The 24983-nt window shown below is 35.4% G+C and overlaps 1 protein-coding gene across 1 annotated transcript in view; it reads right to left on the bottom strand.

Moving 5' to 3' along the window:
* LOC105043025 (protein SHOOT GRAVITROPISM 6) overlaps positions 1-24983 on the bottom strand; it is a 62525-nt gene that overhangs the window by 29758 nt on the left and 7784 nt on the right. The window contains 15 exon segments of the mRNA XM_029263966.2: positions 1837-1972; positions 4677-4756; positions 4836-4965; positions 8580-8701; positions 8986-9075; positions 11524-11583; positions 12159-12233; positions 12324-12422; positions 12693-12758; positions 12931-13020; positions 13105-13281; positions 13501-13600; positions 13692-13759; positions 13956-14033; positions 18176-18265. Of these exon segments, the coding sequence (XP_029119799.2) occupies positions 1837-1972; positions 4677-4756; positions 4836-4965; positions 8580-8701; positions 8986-9075; positions 11524-11583; positions 12159-12233; positions 12324-12422; positions 12693-12758; positions 12931-13020; positions 13105-13281; positions 13501-13600; positions 13692-13759; positions 13956-14033; positions 18176-18265 (1461 nt within the window).

Raw genomic sequence — 24983 nt, 5'->3', positions numbered from 1 at the left:
GTGCTGGTAGCAAGGTCAGCAAGACATCAAATTATTTTAGAAGTTCTAAATAAATCTTTTTAATTTTTTAATATTTTTCCAGCAAGACTCTGCACATTCATTGGCACAACAAAGTGGGACACATGCCATGACAGCCAGTTACTACTTACTAGCACAGAAACTGACACCATAGCAATATAATTTGCTTAGTAGCCAAATATTCTGCATTCAATTTTCATGTGGCGCTACCCCAAACATTCGGAGTCAATTATAAAGTGAGTGGGTCTTTCTCTCATTCCAAATAAATATACATAACGACACAGGATCTCAACCAAAAGGGGCTAACCAAAAGATTATTAATTAAGGTCCTGGGTCCTATTTAAGTACCAAATACCTCCCTCCCTAACACACCTGATGTGGGAATAGGAACACACCTGCATGAATTCTCACATACTCCCTTCATCCTTGCAACAAGAAGAATCCAATCACAATTATCACAACCAGCTCATGGTCAGCCCCAAAAGGGTCCATATTGCAGTTCCCCAACCACATTGGCCATGGCCTAGGTCAGTCTGATACCATCTATGATGACCCTGGACCTCACCTAGAAACGTGTAGCCAAGAGGTTATTAATTAAGGTCTTGGCCCTGCTTAAGTACCCAAGACCTCTCCAGCACATGCCTGTACAATTCCTTACACATACCCCTTGTTTAAGCCCTAGAATCCTAGCTAGGTGGCTTGTTAAATCCACTGTGAAATAGTTTTAGCAGATGTACAAAATTACTATAAATAAAGGATTAACGAATTGGAAGCCAGCCGATCTAGCATTAGCATAATAAATACCATACTGTGCTGATGTTTGGAATTCTTACACAGTGGTAAAGTAGTTGCAAGTGCAATGCAGCCAATACCTTACTAGTGCTATATATAGGGGTGGCAATTTGATCCGATCCATCGGGTACCCGATTCGACCTGCCCTGAATAGGGCAGGTTTTATCCGACCCGATTAAAATCCGAGGCGGGTATGGGTTTTACAAAAAATCTGAAGCGGATATGGTTGGGTACGGGTAATGGTATGCCCCGCCCCGCCCGAACCTAACCCAATACACACACACACACACCCAATACCCAACACAAAACCCTAGCATCTAAGCTTCCAGTATTCGACCACTCTTATCTCCTCTAAGCTTCCATATTCGGCCACTCCAAGCTTCCCACCCAATTAGGACCTTGAAGATGAAAAATATAGAAAAAGAGGGGAAAAGGGGTTTCCGAGGGATTAGAGGGGTTTTCGAGCTCTGATTGGGTTTTTTTTTCTAAGTATATAGGATTCTGAAGGAGTTGTGGCGGTGTGAGTTGGTTCCTTAGCATGATAATTTGTAGGGTTGGAGATTTTTGATTGAAAGGATTCTTGTTTGACTACAAAATTTTCAATTTATGGAGCTCTGTCCCACTGCACAATTTTTTTTTAACCATATCGGGATTTCAAGTATACCTGACCCGACCCAATCCATTCTTGAGCCCGACCTGACCCAACCCAAGACAGGTACTGGGCAGTATGGGTATGACTTCTTTGCTGGTGGGGGGGTACGATATCAGTCGACCTGATCCATACCCGATCCGTTGCCACCCTAGCTACATGCCATAAAGGCACTAGCACAATGCACTCCATGCCCCATCTTCCATGCCAATTGAAAATCTAATCCATGTTATGAATTTAAGTTGCAGTTGAAGGCAACACTGAGGGTCAAAGAAATAACCATATAGAAAAACTTCACAAATGATGAAGAAGTGTGAGGTATTAGAGTGCTACATATTCAAAAGAAAAGCACAGGTTTACTTCAAGAAAAGACATACCACAAGTGCATCAATTCTGGCTTCTATTACTGTAATTGGAGCATATCTCGCAGCATATCCATACATTAAAGCTAGTGCAGCATATGTATCATCAGCATCTTCTACTTTAGATCTACTTGAGAAGAAGGATAGAAATCTACAGCAAATGAATAGACATACTGATCATATCAGTCACAATAAATAATCTCCAATATCAAACAATTTTATGAAGACACTCAATTACAGTGATTCTGAGAAAAAGAGCTCCTTTTGTCACATCACAGATGCCACACCAAGATTGAAACAAAATAATATTTTAACATTCACTTATGTTTATCATTAGAAATACCATGATATAATTGCAATTTTAATATTCTTTTTTTTTTAACTCAATTTTAGATTCTTTGGCTTCTTGTAGTTTGAAATCAATGGAAGTGAAACTGTATATTTGTGAAAATTGACCACCCAGTAACCTTTAGACATTTGAGGAGACTGAGTCAGATGCTTAAGAAGATTGTACATACTATTTCTGCTAATAAAGTACGTTTTCCAGAATTATTTTCTACTGCTTTTGCGATTGTACTGTTTTATGAATCTTAGAATATTCAGCCTAGAATTCCTTATCGTTTAGGCACTCAAGAATTCGCATCAGCCTGATTCCTCAATTGACTACTTACATGTATCACATTCTTGGCAATTAATTACCAGTTCTTGATACAATCATTATGTTATTCTTGGCATTCCTAATCTTAATGGCAAATCTGGTAGGGCTCCAAGCGGTTGAAAATATTACAATGAGAATTTTATTCATTCAGAAATGAATGGTAAGGGCAATAATATACCTCCTGTTATCCATTTGGAAGCAATGGCAAGTGCAATAAGACATCACATTTCCATTTGGGAATAAAAAGTACAGCAACAAGATGTTTCTCATTTTCCATCTGGAAGTAAAGAGGAAGTCCAATAAGAACCTCCCTGCCATCAATTATTAAATGAAACGGGCAATGAAACAAGATATTTTCCCATCAATCATGTGAAAATGATAGGGAGGTGTAACAAGATACTTTCCACAAGGTTTAAAGTCCCGGCGGGATGGGGGGCATCCCGGCTTTTCTGTCCGGTTCCTGTGAGAAAATGAGATCAGATGAGGTCGGGACTCCAAAACCCGTCCATGCAGGGAGAGAAAAAGAAAGAGGAAAGAAGGAAAGGAAAGATGAAAAAAGGAATAAGTGAAAGGAAAGAATAAGAAGAAGAAAGGAAAGAAAGGAAGGGAGAACAAAAAAAAGGAAGGAAAGAAGGGAAGAAAGGAAAGAGAAAGAAGAAGAAAAAAGAAATAAGGGAAGAAAGAAGGAAAGAAAGGAAAGAGAGAAGAAGAAAAAAGAAATAAGGGAAGGGACAAGAAAAAAAAAAGAGAAGGAAAACAAAGAAAGGAAGGTAGAAGAAAAGAAAAAAAATGAAAGGAAAGAAAGAAGTAATAGAAAGAAAGAAAGAACAAAAGGAAAGAAGAAGGGGAGAGAAGTGAAGATATCCTATTAGATGCATGACCAAAACCACCGCCTGAGATGGGGCAGGAAGTGGGGCATCCCATTCCATGGAAAAACCAAGAGACCCCCCACCCACTAGAATTAAAACCTTGACTTTCCATTAACCCCTTGAAAACAAATGGCCATCATGATAAGTTACTCACTGTTCTCCAATATTCATTTGGAAACAAGTGGGGAGAACAGCAAGACATGTCTAGCATAAAACAAAAGCACATAAAGAAAGGTGACGAGTGACAATAGCAACCCCTGCTTTGAAGAATTTATGGATGATTGGGGAGCGAATGTAACTACAGGGTCATTCGATTTCAAAATCTAGTAGACCCATTATTCTAAAAGATTAAGATAATCAGTAACGACATGTTCAAGGATTTAGAATGACATAATATGTAAAAAGATCTGAATAACAAAGTAGACTATCAATAGATGGAGTATGACTTGGCACCAAATGCCAACAATGCACATGGGCAACTTCTCAGAGTCTCCTGAAAGAAAGGACGAGTTGTTCTTGAGTTCAACTGAGGAACCAGCATGCAAATCCAACATAGCAACCAGCACTTGGGAGAAAAATTAACCCCCAAGAAATTTTTGGAAGCAACGAAGAATTGTGTCATCATCTAAAATGTTGTCCAGGAAGATGCTGTCAAGTGACTTCAAAAGTTTGAAGACAGGTCAGTAAAGGGATAATCATAGACAGAGGTCTGGCTACAGATAACAATGAAGAGTTATAATACAACATCAACTAACCAGAAACTCGTCGGAAAGTTGTCATCATCCTTCAAATTGAAATGAAGCAATACATCAAAGAATATAAGACGTACTAGCAACCCAGACATTTGCACAATAAGGTCCAAGACTACATTAAAAATTCATGTATTTTTGTGAGAGCATATAATTGCATATCAAACTTCCCTACTCCCTACGTTTTTAGAAAAGTGCTATGGATTAGAATTAACATAGTACTGAGAAACTGAAGCTTCAAATCATGGATTCTGATCATGTCATATCCCTTGATGATAAAATCATAGCTAAGTCACACCAACAGGGCGGTGCTATATACTCTAAAGCTGAAGGCTCAACCACTTGGGATAGACAGTTGGATAGCCCTGTAATCTATAAGGCATGCAGAGCCAAATGGTTTAGATAGCAAAAACATGAATAAAGGCTCAAAAATCCACAGCAATGATCAATAGACCAACTTGCAGACTTGATAACTATGTAAAAATTTGTTATAGAATGACTATACAGAATTCTTGATAATAAGAAAAGAGGAGATATTTAGAGCAACAGGAAGTCCTATCAAATAGATCATGCTAGTACCTCTGAAACCTACTATATCCAACATTGTCTAGTATATTCTTCAACTTTTCCAGAACAGTATCCAGATGCGAAGCTGCAACCTGCCAGTAGCAAAGAAAAAAAAATATAAAAAAGAAAGAGCAAATTTCAAACATTAACCAACTTTCTATACCAACATACCAACCCCATGCCTTTAGCAAGACCAAGCCTATTTGTGGGGACTGAGATATCTGCATGCTTATACATCCATTCTATTTTTTCACGAACATAAATTCTATCATCAACTTTTTGAAGAAGCATTCCCAGGCATCTGCAAGCCAGAAGACCAATAATGTTGTGACTAACAACCTACTAAGAGTAAAGGTGCATCTGCATGGCTTTAAAAAATTTTGGAAAAATTTGGAATGTTTCGACAGAAAATCAATAAAGATCATTTGTATTCTTCACCAAAGGACGACCAAGGCCAACCAAAGCGGCAAAAGTCTATGAAACCATGATATGATAGTACATTTCATTGACAATATTTTGAACTGCCAACAAATGCTTGCAGAAAAAGTTCTTCTAGAGCCAGTTTACAAGACCAAATTTTTACAATGAAGTAACCAGACAAGAAATTAAAAAAGACAGCAATATATTAAATGTGTATATTTAGCAATTTTAAAAACAAGAATATAGCAAATTCATGTGACAAATAATTAAATGCAACATAACAGCACAGGAGGCAACTCAAACTCCAACTGAACAACAAAGCAATTTGGAGATTGCTAACATAATAACAGGACTCATTGTCATATTACATTCACTCATGCACCCTACAAAGTTGGGATGATAACTGTTCATGTAAATAATCAAAACAATTTGCCATGTCCAGACAATATTGTTCATTAACTAAACTATAATTAAACTCGTATGAAAAAGGAATTGAGGAACATAACATGATGAGCACAGGTGGGCTATCCGAGAAAATCAAAGGAAAAGTTTAAAAGGAAGGGGGAAACAAATGTTTCTTTTAATTTGTGATTGGCCCTCAGTGCTCATGGCTAGTGGTGATTTGACTAAAAATCCAATAACTGGCCCCAAGGAAACAAGTGAGTTTAAAATCAGATATCATTAAAGCTATTCATGAATAAATTACACAGTATAATTTTAACAGATCCATCCTGTTCATTATTATCTACTAACTAAAGTAAAATATGTAAAGTCTAATATAAATATATCAAATAATTTAAAGACAGCATGTTACAACATCTAAAGAAATTGAGAAGGCTTTCTGACAGAAAGACCAGCAGATAAGTGAACTACCTGACAATCATCATTTTTAGTAGCATGGTTAGTTCATATAGCATATCAGAGGATTGCACTGATTAAATTTCAGGATCTCTTGCACCTAGAAAAATTTACATCCCCTATACCATCGTTTCTTCATAAAAATGGAAAGAGTGAGAGATATAAACTACTACTCCAGAAACACAGAATTTCAAGTTTCTTCAGCCAAAACCAAGGGTTAAAGTAGATGACCTGCCTTGCCAGTGCAAATGGAGCAAATACGCCAATGCCTCATTCCAATACAGGACAGAAATTCAAGTCAAGTACCATAAGTACTGTTGCTCAATAATCATCCACTATGTGCTAGTGGCCTTAATTAATTGTGACTCAACATAATATTTGTCCTCTCAATCTCACTGCCATAGAACACATAGGCCCTCAATGTCACAGGAAACCTCCAAAACACTGGATACAACAGTTTCCAAGCTATGGATATGTAGCTTGATGCAAGAAACTGTATCTACAGATGATTATCTCTTATGCAACTCCACAGCATCTTAATAGTTGAAATTCTAACAAACAATAACCAACACATGTTACAAAAAATTAGAGATCAAACTCACAAAGCCACTAGACACAAATGTTTCAACATGATAGATACACAGCTTGGTGCAGGAAACTACGTTAGCAGCTGGTAAAGTTTCATGCAACTCCCAAGAGTCCTTAATCTATGGGGCAACATGACAAATTATATCCAAGACACGTCAATTTTGACTTTGACTGGATCTTGCCCCACCCCTTTCAATGTTCAAACTTCAAAGCACCAAATTGGTTAAAAAATTCTAGTCTTACATTATGACAGTATGACCTTTCTCAATCTTCTCATCTGCCCATAAGGTTCTGCCTTCATAACTTGTGAGATCAGGATACCACTTTAAGCCATATGTCAAGCGTCTAGCTTATGATGGAATCATCCTCTTTTTAAAGGAGCTTCAGAACCCTGGCAAAACTTAAAGTTAACATTGTACTTTTGGTTTTCCTAACATAGACAGCCCTATTACACCATCGAGTCTCATGCACTAATACAAAGACCAAAATCAAGTGACAGATCATACCTTTGTTGCCTTATCTATATTCCACCACCTGTGAAATGTTACCACTGAAAAATTGTTCAGATTGCCGACAATATGAATTTCACTAATGGAATAAGCATATCAACATTGATTTGGCCTTCTTCTTACAAAATCAACATGTTAACCTTCTCACTATATGTAGCCTATTTAGCAACTTGCTGACCTATTCGCAATTACTAGTATTGCTTCAAATAAAAAACATCGGCAAACTCTAGGAAGCAAGATGAGTCTAACACAGCATTAAAGATATTGAATAGTGTAGGCACGCAAGTTATATGCTTATATAAGCCCAACATAGCATGTTTTGATTATACGTGGTGACATGATCACCAATTGGTGATGTATAACATTACTGCAGTCACTCCAACATTTATTCATCAAGAACTGTTTAACCATACTCGGGTGAACCGTGAATTTCTACTATGATATTTACTTATCTTTGCTAAAACCTTGTAACAAACAAATAGGGGGTGAAAGTGGTATGGATAATATACATTCGGATCCTATTTTTGCATCCGAATCTATCTGGATATGGATAGATAATTAAACATCCGACTAATATCCATATCCGTATCCACATCCGTCAAAGAAAAATGGATATCGAAATGGATAGATAACTATCTGATTGTATCCAAATATCCGATTCTACCTGTAATTCTATGTAATTTTGAACAGCATTCATTAAGATTTAAGGGAAATATACAACTATATTAATATGTTATTAACTTGATTTATCATCCATTTAGTAATATCTTTGATTCTGTAGTCATAAATTTCATTATCTGACTTATATCCATATTTATATCCATACTTTCAGTATCTGATTTGTATCTGTATCCGTTTAAAATAAATATGTATATGAATTTTTACATCCAGCTAATATCCGTATCCATATTTGTATTCGTCAGAAACAAATATGGATATGGATATGGATATGGATATACAAGTATCCGATCTGGTTTCAGCCCTAAAAACAAGCTTGGCATTCATTTTCTCAACTTTTGCTTCTCACTTGGAAATGTCATCTATAAGTTTCCAATACTAGTTCTTTGAATACCTGGAAGGAGCATATTAATTGAGAACAGCATGCTGAATAGAAGCATACGATGGTCATAGATCTAAAGGGCTCCAAACATTGCACTAGGATATTAAAAGTAATAATATTAATAACAGAAGACAATGTAAAAGACTGAACATACTGGGAAAGCAACTCAAAAATTAAGTCCGGTAATTAATAAAATATACATGTGTCTTGAAAATATTTAAAATGCATTGAAAAGCAAACAAACAAAAAAAAAACAAATAAAGGCAATAATTTTGAGAGGGGAAAAAAAAGAAGAAGAAGAAGAAGCTAGATTAGTTGTTCCATCAAATATGTACTTCTAACAGAAAGTATGCCAATGATACTAGTCAGTAGTCACTGCTTACCAGTCAATATCCATTAGTTACTGCAATGAAGAATCATGATATATCACAGAGTACAGAACATAGAACTGGAAATTGGCACAAAATGGTAGACATATACCTGTGAAGAAGTGCTGAATGTTCGTCAGCAGCAGCATATAGAGCATACTGTCTTGCAAAAGCTTTACCCAGTGAAATGACCCATTCAGTGTCTCGAACAACATCCAGAGATTCTGCTAAAAACTGCATACAGAGAACCATGATCATTAATTATGATCCTATAGCATTTTCATTTTAGAATTTATTTATAGGTCAACAAGGAAAAGGAGTAACCAGTGAAAAGCTCAAATATATACAGAAAATTGGCTGCTTGCTACCATACATGGTCACCAGTAAAAAACAAGTAGACTTAGTACCATGTCCTTATTATTAATATCTTAACTTTAGCATTGTAACAGGAAGAAGAAGAGAACATTGATAGCAACCACCAGACCTGTCGGATTCAAAACTTCAGTACATAGACTTACATTGATTATCATGTCATCCCACGTCTCTTGATAAGAAGAATCCTGCTTTAAGTCTTCAGGATCGCTGATATATGCTTTCATTTTAGGCACCTAGTACTTGCCGAAAGAAAGAGAATATAAGATGCATGTATGGAGGGGAAAAAAAAAGAATCGAAATATTTGCAAGGATCATCAATAATAAATATAGTAAAAAGGCAATATGAATAACGACTTAACCTTCCCCATAGATTTATGCCAGCTGATTCAACCATCAAAGGCAGTAAAAACATTTTCAAGACTCAAGTTAAAATGAGCAACTGTACCACTAGCAGATGATTTGATTTTCAATAACTTCAAATGCTACATATGCTAGGAGCATTTTGGTTTGCCAGGGAAAAAAGACTATAAGGTTGGACAGGCTTACCAGAATGCCAAGAACAAAAAATACTAATTCAACATCCAATTTAAATGGAATCCACACTCACAAATAACAATATATGAAGATTTAGATTGCATTCAAACTTTATGTTCCTTTGTCATCAATTTCCCCTCTTTTGGTTGGCCTCTTTTCCTTTAAGAAGGGAGATAATACAAGGGTATTCCACTAAATAGATACTTATACAGAAAAAAGATCCACTCTCAACTCACTACACGAGTAATCTTTACAACTTTTACAACTTGACAAGATTTTCCAATAATTTATCACAAATTCCTGGACTGGTTACTCATGATCAACTAAACCAAAAGAATTGAAAGACTTTAAAGGGAATTTGCAATCAGTATTTCAACTAACAAATATCCAGGTCTAGGCATTCCCTTAGTCTTATGGTTAACCCAATCAACAAGGTGAAACATTCCTTTAATAAGCACCCCTCCGTGTGAAAGCCACCTCAAATCTTTGTTGTATATTTTCATATCATCTCAATTTGTTCTCTACAAGGGTTTAAATCTTGAACCGAGGGGGGGTGGCATTCCAGTTTGGTATTGGGTCAATATGGTACTAGAACAGTCCCTAGATCAGTCCAAAAAACAAGAATGAATACTGAATAGAACAAATAAAAAAATTAAAAATTTGGTATCTTGGGACGAAATTTGCTTTCCTAAATGCCAAGATGCAATCCATCCTGACCAGGATGGATCGGGATGGCCCAGTTTGGAGAGATCGGAGATCCTAAACATGTCTCAAGACCCAATTTCTCTGTTCCAGCTTGGTACTGCTAAGATAGACCGGACCAAGATGCCTTAATCCTTAGTTATTTAACATTCTAACCTTAATTAATCTAACTCCTCTATCTCCTTTAATGAACTCATTTCTCAATCAGTCCTTAGTTTTACCATGCATGATGCATCCATCTCAGCATTCACATTTCTACTGCATCGGACTTATCTTCATGGACCCTCTTTATTGCCCAACACTATTAGCCATACAACAATATAGGCCTTATTGTCATTTTACAGTTTCTCTTCTTTAAATCATGAAGGGATGCATCAACTAAATAATACCCCAAAAGAACCTCTCCAATCCATCCAAAAAGCCCTCACTCTATATCTCCATTTATCTCTCCATCATTATGTATGATGTATCCCAATCAATGCAACCGATCACTCTGCAGCATCTCTTATCAAGCTTGATTGGGACCTCATCATTGTTTTTGTTGTCACTAAAATTGTATTTTACAAAGTTTAACTTCTATTAGTTTAACATTTATTCTCCATATATTTCTTCTGCAAAATGAGCTTAAAATCCACATTGTTCTATCATCAGTAATCAACACTATCATCTACAAATAAAATACATCATGGTAATAACAACATGTCTCAAAAGACCAAAATTTTTCCAAATAACTGTACTTCCATCCAAAGTTTTAAATCCTATAGGACGGGGGAATCCCGGTTATCCCGCGAAACAGGGCACCCCATCCCGATGGCTGTCCGGATCAAGCATCCCTTCATTTATTTATTTATTTATTTATTTATTTGTCTGTCTGTCTGTCTCTAAGTTTTACTATGTCATTTATTGTTTAAACATATTTGAACGTCCAAAGAAATATATTCATCATAAATTGGCCCTATGTAAAACTAAGACTACAGTGCATTATGGTCTTCCATGTTATTGGAGATCTTTCCTTGATTACCAAGCACTGATCTGTTAAAATTGATGCTGCACGAGTCCTTGATGAAGCAAAAATGATGAAGTTTGATGAAAAAGTTGCAATATTTACTACATTCAGCTTAGTCATTTGTAAATGAAAATATAGTTATGCTAATACCATGTAATAAATCATATTCAGTATTACACAAAATGGATTCATTGGTTTAAGATAAACCAACACCCCTAACCATCACATAACCAGCATCCAAAGAGCGCCTAAAGGTGCATTCTCAACCAACAATTCAGGAAGTAACTGGCATCCACTAAATTGTTTAGCTGCAACATCACATAGGTCATTCTCATGCCACGTGACATATATGTTAATCTAAGGACTGTTCACACATATTAAGACAAGACATGCTGTTTAACAATGTAAACATTTAAAAAATAACTAATAATTGTTATACCTCATCTTGCCAAAACAAACTGAGGTTTTTTGGGAACAATGGACCCAAGTAGCATAAGACCTGAAAGAAATTGAAAGTTAGAAGTCATGAAGTTTCCTGACAATGGAATATAACTTAGTTCCTAAGTTGTGCTTCAGATGTCCATCTATAGAGCTCAAAAAGTTTGAAAGTATCTGTCATCATTTCACTTTCATTGAACTAAAAATGGTGCAAAGAGAGAAGTCTACATCCAATACACCCATAGTGGTGTATACAATATCAAGTATCACCTCAAGAGCCTTTTGTACAATTACATATGTAAAAGCATGGCTGACAAAGTGATAGTTATTAGCAAAAAACCCCTTGTCAGCCCACTTTGCCCAAAAATGGAACTTCATCCAAGGGTTTTAAATTTTAATAGATCACAGTAACGATCTTTATAGGTAGTTAGCTCAGCATACAATTCAATGCCTAAACAAGACTAGATTCTTAAAAGGACAACATAGCATAAAATATCAAGAAAAAAAGATAATTTCCTCATTTTTATACTTAATTGCTACAAAAGGACATTCATGATAGTTAATGGCAATCCATCTTGTCAATAATCACGAGAAGTATATGCCTTAACAACATGTAATAAAGGTTAGAGCACAGACCGTCAAAATCTGAGTTGCCAACTGTGCCCTGGCTAGTGGATCATGCAAAAGAACAACCAAACGAGCAAAAAGATCCTGTAGTAACAAGCAAGAATCATGTAAATTAATAACCGAATTACTTTAGAAAGCAAACCAAAAGCATCTATGTTCACCATGGAGCTCTACCTCAGGGTTAGGAATATCATTGGAAGTGTTCGATTCACTAAATGTGAAACTGTTACGAGATGATCTATGCCTACACAACTCAGTTATACACTTGCAAACCTGCAGAGATAGAGATGAACGCAAGAAATTGTCAAGAATAGAAAAGCATCATCAAACATAGAGAATAACCAAAAAGAATCTTGAACCTTAAGAAGTTTTATATAGTCTGTCGCACTAAATGAATATCATATTATTGCCTCCAGAAAATCAGAATTTTTGTTTAACCAATAACATACATCTAAAGAATAAGTACAGAGCTATTAGAATCTAACTTTCTGACACAACTTTAAAAATAGAATAAGAAATAGATCAAAGAGTTCAATTTCCTACCGTTGCAACTGCACCAGTATACTTCTTTGGGATAATCATCTTTAAGATGAATGGCCAGAGGATATACTGCAAAAATTTAGAGACAAGCAACCAAGTTGTCATGGACAGGCAATGGTAAAGAACTTGTGTAAATCCTTACTAAGAAGAGGACATCGATGCCATCATTAATGGTAGATTCAAAGTAGAACAGAAACTAAGCATCTAGGGAGGTCCAGTAGTCATCACTTATGCACTCTACCTCCATTTCAGGAATTGTAATAGCCAACAAAAGGAGACCCTTTTCACAGATTGCTCTTAATTTCACAGGACAAACAGGGCCCATCATCACCTGCTCAGAAGATCAATCCGCTACAGCTCAGTTACCAGCAAGGAACTAAGATGCATATTATATAGTAATAAGTTGGCGTGAAACCTCCAGTTTCTTATACTGAAAAGGTTGAAAGGGGCCACTTCTCCAAGTAACTTCCTTCGAAGCCTTGAAATCTCTTACTTCGTCCTCCGTTGTAGCACAATGGCGCACAAGGTATTCAATAAATAATTCCGCAGGAGGTCCGCTTAGATAACAGTGAGAAGCCATAATAACAATCAACTATCACAGAGAATCCAGATTAGGGTAGCAATAGAATTAAATAGATACTCTAACATTCAAAAACACATGAAATGATTCCAGATAACAAACATTAATAAAAACAAAGAACCAAAAACCAAAAAAAGACCATAATAAAACAAATCAAAAAATAGCAATGTTTTAAGAATGTAAATTTAAAAAAATAAATATGAATGATAAGAGGAAGCATTAACAACATACCTCTGCAAGTGCCTTTCGAACACCCCAGCTCTGCTCATCAAGAAGGGATTTCACAACTTCAACAAGTAAAGTCCTTTTGCCATGCCAAGTTTCCAACAACCTTCAAAATGAAATATTGACATTCCAGATGTATTAGGAGGTCAGGCATGGAACAATTCAAGCAGACTAAACTACATAGTGGAAGACAAAACCTGGGTAAGAGATGCTTTATGACGCAAAGGGCTCCAATTATGGATGGCTCATCTTTTGACTGACATATCTGGGAACAAACCATCGACAAAATCAACTGAATAATAAAAAGATAATTTTCCAAATTGCAGGATGTAAAAAAATTCTTTGGTGGTGAACATAGTGAAAAGGTAGTTCGGATTGTTATTAAATGTTTTAGTTTAAAAGGAAGTTTACTCAATTATTGACAAGTAGAACAAAATAGAATAATGTAAAAATTTACTCACATCCAGAAGGAAGACACAAAGGTCATCAGGATATACTGAACCAATTACCAGAAAGCAGTGTTGGATTTCATTGTAAGTCTGCCAACATAATATATGGATTTGTATCATGTATCTCAACCAAGAATATTTAAAATAAAACAACCAATATGCTGCTAAAATCAGCATGAATAAGCTGCTGAACAAAAAAATAAAAAATAAAATACAATAATTATTAATAAATATTCAAGACCTCAAGTCACCTCCCATCCACAAATATGCATTCACATAAAACAAGTAAACTAGAACCACATAACTGTCATAACACAAATTATCATTACATATATGAGTAAGGTACCATTTTAACCTTAAATATATAAGCTGGTACATAATTTTAACCTAAAACCTGAAAAACTGACTCTGTGAAAACCTAAAAGATGGGAGGATATCACAGCAAAGAGGCCCTAATAATGAACATATGAAGAATAGTTTTGATTGTATGAGAGCCTGGTTTCCATATGCAGTCTACTGTCAAAAGATTACCAAGAATGGACTAGGCAGCAGCTCCTGAATGTAAACATAAGGTGCTCAGCAATCCCTATAATATGGGGACCTATAGTGAAAGATATTCTTAATCACCTCACTCACAATTAGGGCAACATAAACATAATCTTAAGCTACAAATACTTCTTCCAGAAGGAAATCTAGAAGAAAACTTGAGTATTTGTATCTAACAAGGAAATAGTACAGAATGAAAGGTTCCTCAAACACCAGATGGACTGTTAAATCAGCCTAAAATTTCTTGATGATCAATATTTTGAGCTAAGAACTTAAGATTTCCAACTGCAAAGGATATTGATGCTCCCAAGCAAGGTTTGCTGTCTCGATACCAGACCCCGTGCTGGTACCATCCTATTACAATGCCGGTATGTCCGATATGGGGGCTGGTTCCACATACCGAGTATTGGTACAACCCCGTACTGCATACCCGTATGGTACAGACAGTCAGTATGCACTAGCAAAGATCGATATAGGAAACTTTGCTCCCAAGACTACAGCTAATTTGAAATGCAAATAGAAACTTAATTCCATCCGTGGATTTTCTTAACTGCTTTCATTTCTCACATACCAATTGATGTCCTTTTTGAGGTTTAAAATCAGAAAATGCAGTTCATATACTCTTGCTCAAGTCTAATAACGTAGGAGCAACATTGGGCTGAAGTCAATTAAGTTATTTTGGATTAATCATCAAAGTATCTTTAAGAATACAGGTCTGGCAAAATCAAGCTTCCAATTATTCTGAATCTAATCAAGGTAACCAAGTGGGTAAAAAGGCTGCAAAAGTGTGATGGTGTATGATGTATAGGAATTGGTGGCCAATACAATATTTAACAAAGTTGGAATGTTTTATTTAGCAGTGACAATGGCAGGGTGTTGGGTTGGGTTGGGTTGGGTTTGGGTTAGGTCCGGTTCAGTATGGGTCAAGAAAAACCCTCAATCCATGTCCTAGCAATTTATAATTGGGATGTAAAGATAATCCATACCAACCCATTTATTTTAAGGCTATATAAGTATATATCTCTGTAAACAAAAATAAAATATGGCCAGAATAAGGGATTTAGGGTTGACATCTACATAATATGAGAAAGCAAGGAGATACATGGAAAAAAAAAACATGACAAATCTTAAACAAGCTTTCTTCTCTTCTTTTCCATATTTTCTTCTCATAACCATTAGTTATGTAATTTTTCTAATCATTGAACCAATCCTTGACGACGCCAAAGCCCATCACATATTACCACTACTACCTCAGGGGTTTAGGAATGGGTTATAGAGGTTTGTTTAACACATGGTGATCCATCAGGTCAAAAGGACCAAATCCATACCCAACCAATTTATAAAAGAAATCATCACCAAAACCGCTTACTTTGGGTGGGTTTGGATGGATCGGCAGGTGGGCATGGGTTAAAATTTCCACTCGTAGTATTATTTCGTAAGAGACCTTGCAGTACACTTAATCTAACTCTTCATTATTTTTCTATCAACAGAAATTATAATTATAGGATTCACCGACAGGTATGCTCAATGTGTATTAGGAAAGTTTGCTATCAAGTAATCTGAATCCACCACATGAAACTTATATATTTTAGGGCCCATTCGGTATTGCTTTTGTTTATGTATTTGTTTTCAAAAACTACAAAGAAAAATGAACTGTACTACTTCGCATATATAATGAAACCTCTTCTTTTTCAAAATTGTCTATAGAATCTTTAAAGCTTTTGGTAGCAAAGATTTATTGCTTTCAACAAAGAGTGCAAATAAAAGCAAGGTAAAAACAGAAATGTTGTGCAAATGCTATCTTTCCATGTGATGTTTTACTAATTTGTAGAGAAACAAAAACATTAAAAAAAAAAAAGAATTATGCCAAACAGGCCCTTCACTATCAAAAATATCTTCATTAGATTCAGGCTTGAAGATTAAAAGCAAACCAAGAACAACAAAAGATTTGGATAGCAAATGAAGATCTTAACAAAAGGACTTATTCAAAGTCCTCTTTGAGGAAAGAAAATTGTAATCTTATGCTATCAGATGTTAGGTATATTAGTCATAGGAAAATGCACATTTATTTTTACATGCAATCATAATGCACTAGTATTTAGCATGTATGATTCACATCCCCTGTAAGTATTGTAATCTTATGCTATCAGATGTTGGGTATACTATTTTAGGCACGCACATTTATTTTTACATGCAATCATAATGCACTAGTATTTAGCATGCATGATTCACATCCCTGTAAGTTGAACATAAAAGAAAAACAAAACAAATAGCAGAATTTTCATAAAGAAGAGGGATGAAAATAAGAGAGCAATGAGCAGCTTTCAAGAAAAAATGATTAAAAAATTGATGGATCTGATAAGAGGAAAAAAGTATAAGGGATGGTTAGAGTCTCTATCACAAGGGATATTGTTGCACATACATTAAAAGTGGAGTCGAGGAGTGGAGTCCAATAAAGAATTCGCCAAACCGGTGCTTACCGCCCTATGCCAGGCATACTGTACCATCCGGTGCCCAACCAAGACTCCATACAGGAGGCATATCAAGTCTTTGTATGCCAAACCGACCCCATATCAGGCATACGACACTGGACCAGCAGCAAACTTTGGTTTCCATTATAATAGTCAGATCATATTGTACTCTACTTTTCAACCTTAAATATAAAAATTAAAGAAACACTAAATTTGTCTATTGTTTATTGACAAAATGAACAAAATTTTCTTGATTTACCAAATTATTTATTTTCCAGAATTGGAATTCCATATCAAATTTATATGTTGAAAAAATGATTCCATTGACCACCTTAATGAGGTCTATAAAGGGCAAAATATATTAGACACATGAACTTGAATGAGAAGCTGAAAGAAAAGTGCCTCTAATAAATGAGACATCTATCCATAGGGCAAGAATCTTTGTTAACTAACTGGTCCTTTGGAAAAGAAATAAACAATTTTCCACTTAGAAAGTCACGTGTTGAAGTTACATCAGCCTGATCTTTTCACTAGGATGAGACATCAGCAACCATGGTTGACCAGCAGAGTACAATGCCAAAGAAAGCATACACATGTGGCACCTTACAACATTTACAAGAAAGACATGCCCAAGAATATTAGAGGTATATTAAAGAGAGAGAAGCATGGTCAAGCAGGGAATTGTGGGACAGGAAAGGACTGCACTAGAAAAAATAGTAATGCTAGTTAACGACATGAATTAAACAGACAATCAACTAACACTTCACTACTCACAACACCATAAATAAGCAATATCGTGGGCATTAAGTGATATTGTCATAATGTATTAAACATAAAAGAGTATAGAGGAACTCATTGTCATGGAATAGCATGCATAGGTAATGGAAGAGGGGAAGGCCACAATAAAGTCAATAAAGTAAAGCTGGATAAAAGGAAACAAGATATTCAGTCATTCCTCCTTAAATTTTGAGAGAAAAGAAGAGCACTAGTTAAGAAAACGAACAAGGTTTGAACTTTCAATTGAAAGCTTAAAACATATCAAAGCTTACCTCCTAAATATAGAAATAAAGGGAAGAGACTAGACAGAGAAAACATGAATAGCAAAATTATTTTTATAATGAGACATTACCAGACAACAGAATTAAGAAAGTCAATATTCCATTCAAGAATAACTACTTATCAAAAGGAAATGCATGCTCAATACTAAACAAATACCTTCAGGCCCATTGAAAAGTTTGAACAATCATCATTGCTATTATTAACACATACTACTGGAATAAGTGTGCATAAGATAACTTTGAGTTCCTGCCAAAACAAAAAAGTTGCAAACTTTGACACCTCAGATCTCAAAGATGTGCTCAAATTTCATCCAAAGTAAAATGACACAATCACTAACAAACATCTATAATTTTTCAAGCAACCAATCTCGACATGGAATTTAAACAACTAACAGTATGAAGCAAAAATCTTAATGAATAAACTGATGAATATCTTAAAAGTTCATGGATCATTCCCTGCATAACGTCAAATCAAGTTGCATAACTAAACCAAATGATCAAAAACAACTTCCAATCTAAAAAGTCAAATAAACTGAATGCTAGCTATTTCCTCCACACCTTTTATAAATCTGAAAATGTACACCACTCATCCCAAACCTTGTCTACAGGTTTAACAAAACAATTATGGCTCATCACAAAAGTCAATGCCACTGAAAGCAGCATGGTGTTCACCGCTAAGAGAGGCATAGGTTACCGAGCAGAGTTCTTTGTCGGCTGCAAGCCACCACAAGTCTCGGCCAAAACTAGACTTCAATAAACCTGTGACTTTCACCAGCTTGTTGTTTCCTAAGGTGATGAATCAAAATTTTCCAGGATATCAGGATGGAGTCAAGGTTGACGTTCTGGTGGGTGAAATTACTAAGAAATATCAAAATTTCATTAATCCCCAGTCCTTTTTTTGACCTGAAAAGATATAATGCTTTTGATTAAAAGACAGGTTTCTTTATATTTTTATGTTACATTACTTTCTTATAACTTAGTTATCAAGATAAAACTTAAGGGATGTAGATTAGATAATATATCATTATGCAGGACAGCCTGGACAGCTGTGATGGCCTGGTCCACTTGACTGGCTTGACCCTTGGCCCGCCCAAAGGAATCAGGGATACTCTTCTTCCCTATCTTTCCATAGACTCCAGCAAGGACTAGAACTCCAAGGGCCATTGGGTTAGATGGAACCCTAGGAGGCTATCTATAAAAGGATAAGCTCTCCTTTGAAACTGACCACCCAATGCCAAAGACTCTGCCTCTCCTTTCCTTTTCTCCTATAGAAATCCATTGATTGAGCTCAACGTGCTCATCAGAAACCATCACAAAGGCTCATCGGAACCTTAGGTAAATCGTCTGGCTCCTTTTTTCCCTTTCTTTTGTTGCTTTAGACTCCCTCCACCAGCCGAGATCTCATCAGAACAAAGCATGGAAAAGATCCCTTGTTTATTCTCTATTTTAGAGTGATTTTTGACCTTATTCGCCTATTTCTGGCCGTCCTCACCACTGGCACATGTCACAAGTCTTCTGCTTCCGACTACCAGCCATCCGCCATCAACCACCATTCTTCTTCATCTTCTTGCTCTATCCTACAACTAGAAAAAAAAAAGAGAAGAAGAAGAGAAAAGGAAGAAGAAGAAGAAGAGAGAGAGAGAGAGAGAGAGAACCTTTTCTCTCATTCTCTTTAGCTCTCTCTCTCCACTCTCTTTCTACCATGCCTCTTGTCTCTCTACTGTGTATCCTAGTTGGGATTGGTAAATCTAGAGGATCTATATTCTATGATCAGCATAATCCTAGCCCGATTTTTATCTAGAGAGATCTAATCTGTGAGATACTCCTAATTATTAGTTCAACTCTATGTGGGGTTTCAACATAAGATTTTTTTTATAAAAAAAATCAGTTGTGCCTTAAAATTGATAAAAGAATATATGTTGAATAATAGGTTCTAAAAAACCCTCTTAAGATTGATTGAATCTGTCCATTTATTGTTCCTGCAAAGATAAGTAATGAACCATTTTTTTTCAAGATATTTCATTTAAATAATTTTATTTTGGAAGCAGATAAATTAGTTATTAATTTATGTATGATTTATGAAGCAATATTTGAATGGAGAGTAAACTTGAAAATTTGAGATTTTTGGAATATTATGGTTTATTGATTTATTATAGAAATGTATATGTTGACTAGGTTATAGTATATATGTTATCCTGCAAAAAGAGTTATGGTGCGCAACATATTTGAGCTCTCAACCTAACTATGTTCTGGACCCTACCCATTATGCATTAGTTATAGACCCTACCAATAGGACTAATACATTAGCACTCTAATTACTACTGAGCTTATTGTTTCTGCTCTGGCCCTGCCATACGATATAAGTATGGTAGTCTAGCCCATGCTGCCGGGCATAAGTGCGGTTATTTCTATTTATGGCCCAGCCACATGATATAAGTGTGGTCATAGTTAAAGACTGATGAGTTGAATAAAATATATTTTGAATCGAATTATTGGATATATACATATATATTTGAAAGAATTTGATTTGCTGAATTTATATTTTATTAAAGTAAATTAATTATATTCTTATGCTTAATCATGGCATTTGTATTTAAATATTATATCTTATGATAATATCTAAAATATCTAGTTAAGATATTCATTACTTACTGGACTGTCAAGCTCATTATCTCTTCTTTTCATATTCAGATACTTAGTTACAGACATGGGTACTACTTTAGGAGTGAGATTAGAAGCAAGATTTGACAATATCAATATAGTTGGATTTAGATTTATTATTACTGTCTTATACAATTATTAGTGAGATTTATTTGATGTAAGACTTTGAATTTTATTTATTAATTAGATTTGTTAATTAATTAAATTTCAACTTTTAGTTACATAAATTATCTCCACTACAATGCATTTGATATCATGTTGAAATACGTTGAATGCTGATGGAAGAGTTCTCCATAAGTATGTGGCGGCCGCCACAACTATAGACTCATGATCTTAGGCCGAAGGCAAGACAATATGGTTGAAAGCCTAAAACACTAATTTTTGTATAGTGGGCAAGATCAATAAGGTCCATGCTTTGCCATACTGGACCACATCATCAAGTCTAGACATACCATATTGTACCAATAATAAAAGGTACTCACCTATTCAGCATGGGGTAAATGCTATGTCAACACCATGAACCTACTTATACCAACATTGTACCAGCATTGCACCGGTACAAGTACCGAAGTAGAATTGCAATCATGATAAGGTCTTTAGAGAATGAAAACAAAAAGACCAAAAAAAAAAAAAAGAAAAGAAAATATTCATGAGAAATAGCTAGTAGTTTGTTAGAACAACTTGCATCAAACTATCAGAAATATTCTTTACACAAATCAATACCCATGGGATCACCTCATAATTAGCTTATATTTTGAACAAAGATCTATATGATACAACATAAGAGCTAGGGGAGGCACTTATATTTCTCTCGAGTTGATATGGAGGTGACTTAGTGAATGAGAAACAGAAACTTTATGATTCAAGCCTTGAACAGGGATTTGAAACTTGAGATGCATAACTGCAAAGACATTTACCGACAAGTGGAATTTAATGAAAGAAAGGTCATCCAAGTGAAATCAAAGAGGCTATTTGTTGTTGTACTAAGATTGAAAGCTTCAGATATTTGGATTTCCTCATCCATCTTTTTCCTAAGCTTGATTGAGTTTTATCGTGTACGTGCTTGGGAAAAAACTGTTCGTTGAGATGTGGTGTGAACCCATGCATGGATTGTTTAACAGTTTAGTCAGCTTTTTGGCAGTTTCTTTGAACAATACAACTTCTTATAAGCTAATTTGTTGGATAGGATAAACATTAGAAATTCCTAAACTATAAAGATTCTAAAACAGATTGTGGTTTGGCGATTAGCAGGCAATTTTATAGGAAATCAATTATAGACAATAAGGTTTTAAGCACCATTCATACCCAAACTAGTACTCGACAGGTAAACCTCATACCAAGGAACAATATGATATCCCTTGGTAACAACACTGATATGGCAGGTGTATTGGGCATTGATTCCCTACCAATAGGATATGATGATGCCCAAACGCAAATCAGTATGGTCTGATATCTAAATCCTTCACAATCATCATAATCAACAAGCTTTTCCCAATTATTATAGTCCGATATCTCAATACTTGATAAAAACAAAAACACGAGTACCATGATTGCCTGCCTATAATTTGTGAAATTCATGTCTCTGTAATAGCAGGGGGGCAACTCAAGAAGGATAGGGGGGTTGGGTTTCCCAGATTGTAGATATTATAAAAGCTATCTTGCCCAGAGATCCAAGTTATTCAAATACTAACTTATGACCATCTTTTAGTCATTTGCAATTAACATTAAAATTACTCATCTTTAAAGAGAATGTACAAACAAATAGAGCATAATTAAGCATTTACTATACTCGTAACCAGGGTTTGCTATACCAGTCGGTACTATACTGGTCATATCATATCGGTATCGAACTGGTATGCTATCTCGTACCACATTAATACTCGGTATACTGTCTCATATGATACTACTAACACTGTAATATGACATTACCCAAATGAGATCCGATACCGAGATGGCGTACCTTGCCCTAACTCTTAGATGAAAATCAATATACAAACTAAAACCATAGCCTTTTGTACACCATATTATACCTTCCAATGATGCAAGCAACTCAAGACAACAAACTAAGACATTGCTAATGCCATTTCAGTAGTCACTAAATCCAAAAGGAAAGTTCAAAATATCAAGTCTGTTTTTTTAAAGAGGTCTACTAAAGCTCTCACTAATCATTCAAACTTAAATAATAAATAAAGTGAGCTACGTAACTCAACAAATAAAAACTTCTATCATCATAGAAGAACTTAGGTTGTTAGTAAAAACATGCAACCTTCAAAACGTAACATATCAAATTTTCATTCGAAATTTCAAGTGAAGGTTCAATGAAATCATTTCACAGTGAAATCCCAAACTAAAATCTTTAATAAGAAATAAGATACATGAAAGTTTCAGAACACAATTTTAGGGGGAAAGTTCAAACAAATCAATCAAAATCATGATCGAACAAATTGTTCAATATCAAAAACTAAGGCAAGATGGCCATTTCAAAAAAGACTCTTGTAAATCACATGGCATTTCAAAATCCTATTCTTGTAAAGGTTCGCCTTGTACCCTCAAGGCCACATAAATCCTGCTGAGCAATGCAAACAAGGCTACATCAAATACTCACCAGTAAACTGGATAAAGCCACATAAATTCTCACCAGTGTACCGGTAAACCTAATGAGACCTCATATTGTCAAGAATATTCATGAAATCTAGCTGATCTGGTCTTACCCGGCTATAGAATCATATATGGAATATTTCTGTTATGTTTCTAATGGACTCTAGTTATCAGTCAAGCCCAACATAATGGATCCATATTTAAAATGTCACTGATTAGGGGCATTTTTGTCCACCTCTACCAATTAAGGGGCTGACCACTTTTTTTTTTGAGATATTTGGCATGTTTGGTATTGCTTAGAAAAAGTGCTTTTCCAAATTTTAAGCAAACCAAAGAAAAGTATTTTGTAACATCATATGAAACATGCTTCTACAAGAACACACCCCTGATGTCACAGAGGTCCTAAGACACCATCTGACATCCCTCTCTCCCATCACACCTCTTTCTTCCCTTTTTTCTTTCTTCTTCTTAGTTTTCCCCCATTCCTATCCTTATCTTTTCTCAATTTTGTTTTCCTTCATTATTGCTACTATTAGCCAATTGATTCTACCAGACATATATCCTCAAGGTCAACATACAAAACTTGGCCAAGGATCCATGCAAATCCTCATCCATGATTCAAATGATACCACATATACCAACTAGCCAAAGTCCAAAGAAATCATCATCAATAATTTAAATGAGGCCAAATATACCGTCAAGTCAGATGTCTCCATAAATCTTTTCAATTTGATATTATTTTCAGATTTGGAAGAAAAAAAATCCTAAATGTCTTGGTTTAAGAACTTCCAATAAGACAAGGACATTAAGCCACAACAAACATATACGTGTTCGAAAAAAATCCACTCAAACTATCATTTGTTTTCAGAAATTCCCCATCAAATCCAAAATATAATTTCGAACTCACATGGTGGTAAGATTTAAAGGAAGAATAATTTCAGAACCTTTTGTGATGAACAGTTCATTTCAAAATACAGAACAATTTAAAAGTCAAGCTGAAGTTACCAAAATTTCAGAAACCCCATTTTTAAAATGATGCAAACTTGCAATTTACCACAAGTATGAAAGGATAGCAAAGAAAGCAGTCTCGAAAACTCAGTAGGTTTTGTTGTTTAAATCCACAAACAATTTCCGACTTTACTATTCAAAACAAGACATAGCTTAGAACAATAAAAAAAAAAAAACAACAACAACAACTTGGATTCAAGAAATACATAAAGGTTACCTATAAGGGAAATCATAGATTTTGAAACAAAGATAACGGTAGTTTGGAAGTTAAGGTTACGAGACCTAAAAAGCATGAATCTAATCTTAAAATCAAAAAATAGTGAAAAGCTACCTCTCAATCTAGTCGATCCACAAGATTTAGACCAAGCTCCCTATCTTCTTCAAGTTCCTCTGTCAAAAGGCCCACACACTCTTTTTTCTCCTTTAGGCTGCCAACCAAAACCTATTTATAGGCCAGGTAGGCCTATTCTAATAGGAAGTGGCGCCTGCTAGCTCAGTTCACATGCTTGACTCTATTCCTGCGCAGGTTAGTTAGTACTAGATATGGTTAGGTTTGTTGGCAAGTAGGTTGGTTGAGTCCGCACCACAACAGTGTTCCATGTAAAGAAGGAAATACCATGTCTTAAAAAGTGGCCATGGTATTCCAGCAATCCAGAGACTGCATAATGCATACATGGTATGCAGATGCATATGTGGCT

This window comes from Elaeis guineensis, chromosome 4 (genome assembly GCF_000442705.2).
Source record: "Elaeis guineensis isolate ETL-2024a chromosome 4, EG11, whole genome shotgun sequence".
Taxonomy (NCBI): Eukaryota; Viridiplantae; Streptophyta; class Magnoliopsida; order Arecales; family Arecaceae; genus Elaeis; species Elaeis guineensis.
The sequence above is the reverse complement of the archived record's forward strand: the minus strand, read 5'-3'. Positions and strand labels throughout refer to the sequence as shown.